We start from the raw sequence: 8,611 nt of genomic DNA on the forward strand, positions 1-8,611 counted from the left end.
TGAGATCTCTGAAGCTGCAAAAAACAATTTCATTATATTTTTGAGGCCTGATATAACTTGTGAATGCTTCAGACTAGCAGTATAGAGAAGGACTGAAACACTTTTGGTTCTCTGTGCAAAACTCTTTTAAAATAATGTCGTGGTGGTTTGTCCCCCATGGCCCACGCAGGCGTGTTTGCCTGAGGGGTAAACCCTTGGAAGCCCTAAACCTAGTGCTGTGAATGACCTGATTCCCTGTTTGCCTGCCCCTTGTCTACCCATTTATGAAATTAAAAGATAGATATAATTAGAAGAGCAGCATTTTGGTGTAAAGTTAGAGGTTTGGAGCGAGTCAGGCCCCCTGGCAGCACGCGGGGCGATGCTCTCAGAGCCCTTTCTGCCTGTGTTGAGAGAAGCACGTTGCAATCACCGTCCCTAGGTGGCAAATACGCCGGGCTGTCACCTTTGGAACGAGCAGTTCCAGCCGATCAGATGCTGTTTGGACAGTTTCCATTGTCCGGGCGTTTTACAGCCCGCCTGAGCACACACGGCCTTTGGGAGCGAGCTCAGAGAGAAATCCCCCCTCCCTGGGGTAACTGCTGTTCAAACACTCATTTGTTTAATATCAGAAATCTCTGGGCTAGGCCAGGGCCAGGACCTCCCAAAGCACCAGCGCTTCTGCTGCTGGACCTGGCTGGTGCCGGTTGTTTGGGCTGGGGTCTGTGGGATGCAGCCCCTCACCCCAGTCTTTGTGAGGTGCCCTAATGAAGTGGTTAAAAGCTGTTTTTCTGGTTAATTAAGGTCCTGGCAGTGGAGGCCTGGGGAGGGGGGGTCGGGGCAGCACCAGCCCTGCCCCTAAGGGGGTGACCCGGCTCGGCCCAGGGCGCGGGGGCAAAGCTGCCCTCCTCCCTCTGGGAGCAGAGGCTGGGCTCTCCTTCCCGAGCAGGGCCCGGTGCGGGGCGGTGCGGGGCGGTCAAGGGCTGCCCGCTCCCCCCCGGCGCGACCGTTGTCAGGGGCGGGAGCGAGGCGGGGCCCGGCCCGGCTGTGCCCCCTCCCACCGCCAGGCGGCGCTGCCGCGCGGGGCGCGACACTCCACCCCCACGTCTCGGTGGTGCGGCCGCCTGCCCGCCCGGAAGCGGCGCGGCGCACGCGGGCGGCGGGATCGGGGAGGCGGCGGGGCCCACGCGTGTCCGCGGCGCCCGCCGTGAGCGGTAGCGCCCCCTGCTGTGCCGGGGCGCCCCGCGCGTGCCCGCGCCCCCGCCGCCGGCCCGGTGGTGCGGCCGGGCTGTCTGTGGAGCTGAGCTCGGTGTTTGCCAGCCGCGGTCGTGCCCCGTGGGGTGGTGCGGGACCGACCGCCTCGCGTGGGCCGGCCGCCGGTGCCTGCGCTGCCCCTCCCTTCGTGGAAAGGCCTTTGGGGCGCCAATGGAGCGAGCGCTCAAGTCCGCCGTCCGTCGGGCCGTGGGGCTGTCAGCCGGTAACGGCGGCCGGTGGTGGCGGGGGGTGAGGTACCGCTGCGCCCGGGAGCCCCGGCCCCCGCCGGCCGCAGGCCGGGATGAGGACAGGCCACCCCGAGGTGGGGATGGCGGCGGTCAGCTGCCCCCCCCGGCCCTCCCGGAGGTTTCTCGGGTGGTGACCGACCCCTGGGCCTCCCCCGGGGGCCTGGCCCCGCAGAGCCAGCCGCGGCCGTGGCACAAGTCGTACGAGAGAGGGGCCAGACGGGCTGCACCGGCCACCCGGGAGCCGTGGAGCCTGCGAGAGGGTGACGTCTCCAAGGCGAGGCAGCGGCTGGAACGAAGGCCTCTGTCCATGGAGAGGACTAAAGGCTCGGAGATCTTGTTTGGGATCGCACCGTGTTCCCTGGCCCTCTCGCAGTCGAGAAGGGACCTGTTCAGGTTGTTCCTCAAGCAGAGCAGCGGCCCTCGGCGGCTGGTGATGAGCGAGTTTGTCCTTCAGGCCACGGCCCGGGGAGTCCCTGTGCACCACGTCAAAAGGAGAGAGCTGGATGCGCTTTGCAGAGGGCAGGTCCACCAGGGAGTGTGCTTGGAGGCCACTCCGCTCCGTTTCAAGAGTTTGGAGGAAGCTGAAAAGCCCGATTTGAGGGATGAAGGGAATCCGAACCGACAGCTGATTTGGCTGGTGTTGGAGCAGATCCAGGATCCCATGAACCTGGGGGCACTGCTGCGCTCTGCGTACTTCTTGGGGGTGGACAGAGTGGTGACCAGCCAGAGGAACAGGTATGGGGCTGGTTGTCTGCTCCTGCACCTTCTCTTTTTCTTTTCCTGCTGGCTCCCAAAGAGGTTTCTAGCCTGCATTGCTCGACAGCTTCTTTAGAAGGCTTTCTAGGACTGAGCTTTGCATTCCAGGCTGGTAAGGGACCTCCCTGGGTACTTTTTGTTTTAACCCATTTTGTGTTTCAGTTGTCTATCTGTGCACAAAACTGCTATAACCTATTTCCTGGGTTAATTTCTGAGCCCTATTCTCTGTAGGAAAATACAACTGTATAGTGAGCGAGATCTTTAGTGAACTAGTTGGAACTGGGTTGCAGAGGCAAGAGAAGGAAATACAGAAACAAAAATTCTCCTGGGTTTCCTATTTTGCTCTCATATGACACTTTTCCTTTCTTTTTTTCCTTGCAGCTGCCCCTTGACTCCAACAGTGAGCAAAGCTAGTTCTGGAGCTATGGAGGTCTTCGATGTGTACAGCACAGATGATCTCAGGAGCTTTTTGAAGGTAAAATGATCCATATTCTTTTTTCCTTTACTTTCAAGAAACCTCAGTTATTGCATGCATTGAACAGAGAGGAGGTACAGGAAAAGGACCGAGTTGTTTGCGGTGTCCTGTGCCCCTGCTCTGCACTCCTGTTTGCTGCCGGTGGTCTGTGCTGTCGGACCACCTCTGACGGGCACGCACCCCCAGTCCTGTCCCATCGGGTGCGGTAAGCGGTCTGTATTGTGGGTGTTTTTCTGGGAGATGGCGATAGCAGGGTACCGCTGCGTCTGTCTCCTGTGCTCAGACTGCGAGCTCGGTAAGACGGGGTCTGTCTCCCTTTCTCTCCGTGGGGACCGGAGCTAGCGCTGCTGCCTGCAGCAGGGCTTGCCCAGCACATGGCAGAGGCAGCATCCTGGGGCCCAGGCACACGATGGCAGCATTGGGCAGCCTTTGGAGCAGGGGAGAGAGGAGAAACCAGGGCTGGCGTGAGCTGCTGGGAATCTTTTTACGCTGTACCTGTGCGGTGAGGTGAGATAGGGCCCTTTGCAGAACGTGCTGGAAGAGAAAGGGAATGCACGTGGGAAAGAAATGATTTAAACTGAAACAAACCCGAGGAAGTTGCTTTGAATTGGCGGAGTGTGTCCATCCCCTGTGATAGCACCATGTGACTGTTCTGACTCCTCTGGAGGTCCCCTGTGCCCTGGCTGGGCTGGGGACCGGCTGAATGCTGTGTGCTCGTGGGCTCTCATCTGCCCTCCCCTGTTCGTGTGGGATCCCCCAGTCCTGGGGGAGCGGAGTGGGGTTGGAGGGTTCAGCACGAGGTGGGAGGGCAGAGGCTGCAGACCCTCAGGGGAACGGAGGCATCTGGTCCCTGCTCCTGGGGTCACTGCATGCCTGTGTCCCTTTGAGGAAGAGCTCATCGTGGTCTGGGGTGAAGGTGAGGAGACAAAGCAGAGGTGAACGTGGACTCTTCCCGCTTGGTGCTAGGAAACCCTTGTCCAGCTGTACAATAGGTCTGTGGTAGCTGGAGCTCTGGATGATGGTGAAATGAAAGACACATAAAATACATTGATATTTAATTGAAACAGCTGGAAGAATCACTTTGTTGCTGTAAAGCTTGAATTATTAACATTTTGAGCCATTGCAGCAGTTCATTTAATTGGACCCAGATTCACTGGCCTAACCCTTGGCACTGCCTGGCTGGTGTAAATTTGATATAACATAATGTAAAAAGTGCCAGTTTCACAGGAAATGAAGCTGGCAAGAAGCAGCGGCTCTTTAATTGTTAAAATGTATTTCTAAGACAAATAATTAAGGCTCTTCTTACTAGGGAGCGGGAGGGAAGGCTGGCTCTTTGGTTATGTGAGGCACTGAGTGTTGAGTGCCCTGCCTTTTGTATGAGCTGATTTTTGGCATCTGAGTTTGGAAATGTGCACTTGTGTTTGAAAACGTTCCTGTGCGCTTCTGACGGCTGAGCCTGGCCTTGAGAACGTCCACTGTGCTGCTCCGTGGATTAGCCTTATGCTAATTTGTTTAACATTCCTCTTTTTGTCTGCTTTCCTGGCAAAAACCTTCCTAGAACTGTTGTATGGGCAAAACCAAGCTTTTCAGGTGCTGTTTGTTTGCTTGCTGAAATGGAATAAACACCAGAAGGAAAATTACTTTTTCTTTAAATTTTTTTTCCTTAAATCAAGGCTTGTGTGCTGGTACTGGGAGGACTTTGGTGATAAAAATTCAAGGGGTGCCAAAAAAACCTAGAAAAAAAACAGTCAGCTTAACTGAAAACATAAAAAATTGCCTACTTTTCAAGCTTAAAAAGAAAATAAGTCATGTATGCAAACACTTTTTTTTTTACCAGTTGTTTCCTTTCCCTTTCTAGGCTAAAACTGCCGAAGGCTGGGAAGTCGTGGGAACGGTCAGCAAGCCTGAGGATGCAGAAAACATTCCTGTCATCAGCTGCTTGGAATTTCAGTGGAGTAAACCCGTTATTATAGTGATAGGTATTTCAATTTACAGAGCTTTGGGCTTGGTGGAAGTGCACGTGCGAGGGAACGATGGGGGTGATGTAGAGGATACTTGCAAAGGGTGCTGTCTTTTGTGGGCAGAGTTTGGGATTGTGCAGCCTCCCAGAAGGTGAAGAAAAAGGGAGTGGTGTCCTCATGGCAGCTAGAGAAAGAAATTCACCCAGGGGTGCTGCTCTAGGCACCCTTGTGTGGCCATGCCGTATCCCCCTGCTTTGTGTCACCTGTCACGAGAGCTGGTTTGAGATTTTACACTTGGAAGTAGTGTCATGCTGGTGATGAGCCATCGAGGGGCTGTAATCCTGCCCCATGCTCTGGTTTTCTTGGCTCAGAAGACATTCCTTGAATTAAAATGTTTATTGAACCCCTAGAAATACTGACAAGACACCACCGCAAATCTGGCATCTCTACAAGATGTGTGGAGCTATATTATAAAGGGAGTAGGGAGGCTGGCAGCACGGCTGATGGACCACAAAGAAATGCATCCCAGAAATGACGACAACACCAGGAGAGAGGAAGGGGGTGAGAGCGGCAGTGGTGTCGTTACCTTGAATTATGAGAGATTTCTCCAGGAAAAAGTCCAAATATCCTTTTGTCAAGGGAGATTGCAGGCTGATTGGTAGATGCATGAGGAGAGCTCCCGGACCTTGCAGCAGTAATGATTTCAACTCTCTGCTGAGCACTAACTCTTCACTGAAAAGAAAATTGAACATTACAGTCGTCTGATGCTGGGGTTGTTTGAAGAAATGTCCTAGATCTGAATATGTAGCGTACCTGCAGCCACAAACAGAGAGCAGCAGAGATAATTTAGCGTGGTAGTGAGCTTCCTAGCATTGCACAGATTGTCCTGTAAGTTAAGTGTTTGCAGACTTGAATTCACCCCCCTGGCATCCTCGCTGGCTGGGCAGAGAGTGATTTGGACAGTCCAGCTTAATATCTGCGCTGGAGTCATTGCCGAAGGAGACAGGCAGGCTGGCTGCCCTGAAGACTGGGAGCCTTGTGCAAGCAGGAACAGATTGGGAGCAGTTAGATATCTGAGCAAGAAGAGTGTCTGGGTAATTTGTTCTTCTCACACGTTCAGCCTTTTGCTTGGGGTTTAAGGCTGTCCGTGGGATTGGTGGACTCTGGTCTTTGGGGCCTGTCAGTGAGGGCTGAAGCTAAGAGATGGAAGTCAAAGATCTGAAGTGGGAAGTGTTTTGTTCACCAGTATAAACTAGGATTTAATCTGATGCAGTCAATACTCCTTCCCTCGTGTCACACTCTGTGCAGGTCTTTTTGCCCTGAATTTATGGTTCCTAATTATTTTAAGCAGCCAGAGCCATAAAAAGCTTTGTAAAAGCTGGAAGCAAAATTGCTGCCTTTATTAGGAATCGTAAGACCCTTATCAGAGAGAGGAGAGGATTGCTCCAGGAGCCGTGGCACCTCTGGCAATAGCTGCTGGCCCAGTTGGAGAGTCCCGTGAGACTGTGGTTTGAGAGGCTCAGGAGACAAATATGTCTGTGAGTCGTAAAACTTCTCTGTGTTGCGTCTGAGGTTCAGCTGGGGTTGGGGTCTGGCTGTTGAAGGGGAACATTTGGCTTCCAGCACACTGAGCCTGTTTTATCAGAGGGTGAGCACGTCTTTGAAACAAGCTGGGTATTCTTGCAGCCGTGTAGCTGTCTGTGTAGCTCTAAATAATGAATGTGGAAGAATTCTTTGGGGAGCTGAGCGGGCTGGGAGGTCTGTGGTCTTCTGCATTTTCACTTGTCTGCACGCAGGATTGTTTAAAGCCTCTCCCTTTCCATTTCCCTTTGTGACAGTGTGAGTCAAACAACTACTAATGACCTGGGATAGATTTCAACTCTGTTTCACCAGTGTATCAGCCCAAACATATCAGGGCTGTTGGATGGTTTAACAACTAATCAATTGAAGCCTCTGGTTAAGCCGTCTGCATTCACAAGTTGCACCCAGCTGGTGGTACTGTGTGCTGAAAAGGCTGAACCCGTCACTATCGATAGGGATGTGGGATTTGCTGGACCAGATCAGGCCTGTGGCATCTTGTCTGCCATGGCCCTCTGGCAGCAGCCCGTCTGCTGGCACGGTGGCTGCTTGCACAGGGGGTCTTTGCAGTCAGGCTACAAGGCTCTGCGCTTTACGCTGTGCACGCAGGCGTGATGCACAGATATTCCTCAAAAACACTGCAGGTACTGGAGATCAGATCTGGGGAGGCTGGGCCAGGAAGGGAAGGCAGGTAAGGTGCCTGTCTCACCTCTGGTAGTTCTTGGCTGTTGTTGCATGGGAGCTGGTGGGGTTGCTGGTGAGCTTAGGGGCAGGGTGTAGTTGTGACAGAGCATTAGCAAGAACCGTACTCTGGAGGGGAAAAAGGGATGTGGCAGTGGCTGTGAGCTGACCTGAACAGTGTCTTTGTTCTGCAGGTAGTGAAGGTGACGGACTTTCCCTAGAGACACAGCTCTTGTGCCATCGGATGCTGGCCATACCCCCTGGCAGAGCGCTTCACCCCGGGATCGAGTCGCTGAACGTCTCTGTTGCTACTGGTAAAAACAGTTCTGAGCACAAAGGCATCATAGGCCAAATTTCTGTATGTAGAAATCAAACATTCAGGCCTGCAGAACAATTTTCTTGTGGTTTAAAAAAAGGTCTTTTTTTTATTAAAATTTATTTTTACTTTCCTACAGGTATTCTGCTGCACTCCATCTGCAGCCAGAAGCTGAGGCACAGTGTTTGAATTGTTTATGTGGCGGAGGAAGCTGCTGGGCATTTTGGGGCTGTGCTCTGTTGGTGTGGGTATGGAAGTGCTCTTCCTGGGGTCTTCACCGCCGCTGCGAGTTACAGGGAGAGCCCTGCTGACCTGAGCTGCATCTTGGCTGATGTGTGATGCCACCAGAACCCTGGCTTAGCGCTGAAGTCAGACACCTGCGTGTAGTAGGTAACACCTCCCTCTGGCACCTCGGAGGAGCGGCCGTAAGGAAGGGAGGCAGAGCTGGGTTGTAAAAGCAGACAGCCAAATCCTTCAGTTTGTGCAGTAAAACACCCGGCGATGGCTGTGAGCTTTGTGCTTGTTGCGTGGGGGACTTGGTACAGTGCTCGTGCTGTGGAGAGAATTTAGGCTGCTGGTGAGGGCCAGGTGTGATCTGGGACTGCTCAGTAGCAATTCCTTCACGATGAGGCGCTTTCTCTCTTACATATTGCTGCTTGAATTCTGAAAACACACCGTATTATATGTGGTTGTAAACCAGGTGTGCAGCCCTGCCAAGGGATGGACATGGGCTGTTAGAAAAGAGCTGTAGTGGGGAGGAACGCAGCCCATCGAAATAAAGCCTCTGTAAAGACTGGTTGTGGACTCGAATCAATCCTTTCTGTGTCATATATAAATCCAGAGTGTGATTAGTGGAACAGAGCACTTCCTCCAGGTGGGAAGGGGAATCAGGAGCTTGTTCCATGGAAAGTTTCCTGATCCTTCTGGATGCTGAACTGCCCCAGCACCACTGTCCCTGCTGATGGCGTGGAGGGGGTGGAGGGTGGCTTCATTTGCAAATATCCTGGTTGAAAACCAGGCTGGCTAAATTATAAAGAACCAAATGAATGTTATCACTTAGCACCTTAATTATTTTATTTAGCTACTGTGGCCCTTTGCATAGGATTCCTCATTAACACTTAATTTACAGTGCCCTTTAGGGATAATTTCAAACAATTCAGCTTAGTCTTCCCCCTCCCCCCCTTCCAAATGAACAAGTAAATCACTCAGAGTGACTAATTAGGACTTTCCTTTGAGCTAAATGAAGTCTGTAAACGGGTCTGTGGATGTGGAGGTTTTTCCGATGAGTCCCTGGGAGGGCCCAGCCAGTGGGTGCTGCGGCAGTGGGGGGCTGCGGGGCTGGGGCTGCCCCAGGTGCCCGGGATGG

At 53.0% G+C, this 8,611-nt stretch overlaps 1 protein-coding gene across 1 annotated transcript; it reads left to right on the forward strand.

The window, feature by feature from the left end:
* The first annotated feature begins 1,210 nt into the window (after positions 1-1,210).
* On the forward strand, positions 1,211-8,041 carry MRM1 (mitochondrial rRNA methyltransferase 1). Its single transcript, XM_068415691.1, has 5 exons — positions 1,211-2,213; positions 2,616-2,709; positions 4,568-4,688; positions 7,124-7,243; positions 7,385-8,041. The coding sequence occupies exons 1-5, from the start codon at positions 1,402-1,404 to the stop codon at positions 7,432-7,434; spliced, it is 1,197 nt and encodes a 398-aa protein (XP_068271792.1). The 5' UTR covers positions 1,211-1,401; the 3' UTR covers positions 7,435-8,041.
* The last annotated feature ends 570 nt before the right edge of the window (positions 8,042-8,611 follow it).

This window comes from Nyctibius grandis, chromosome 18 (genome assembly GCF_013368605.1).
Source record: "Nyctibius grandis isolate bNycGra1 chromosome 18, bNycGra1.pri, whole genome shotgun sequence".
Taxonomy (NCBI): Eukaryota; Metazoa; Chordata; class Aves; order Nyctibiiformes; family Nyctibiidae; genus Nyctibius; species Nyctibius grandis.

What these genes read in the sequence shown, in the direction of transcription:
- MRM1 (XM_068415691.1), top strand. Translation starts at nt 1,402, where the DNA reads ATGGAGCGAGCGCTCAAGTCCGCCGTCCGTCGGGCCGTGGGGCTGTCA. An exon ending in ACCCGTTATTATAGTGATAG is followed by an intron (nt 4,689 to 7,123) that starts GTATTTCAATTT and finishes TTTGTTCTGCAG; the next exon opens with GTAGTGAAGGTGACGGACTT. An exon ending in GAACGTCTCTGTTGCTACTG is followed by an intron (nt 7,244 to 7,384) that starts GTAAAAACAGTT and finishes ACTTTCCTACAG; the next exon opens with GTATTCTGCTGCACTCCATC.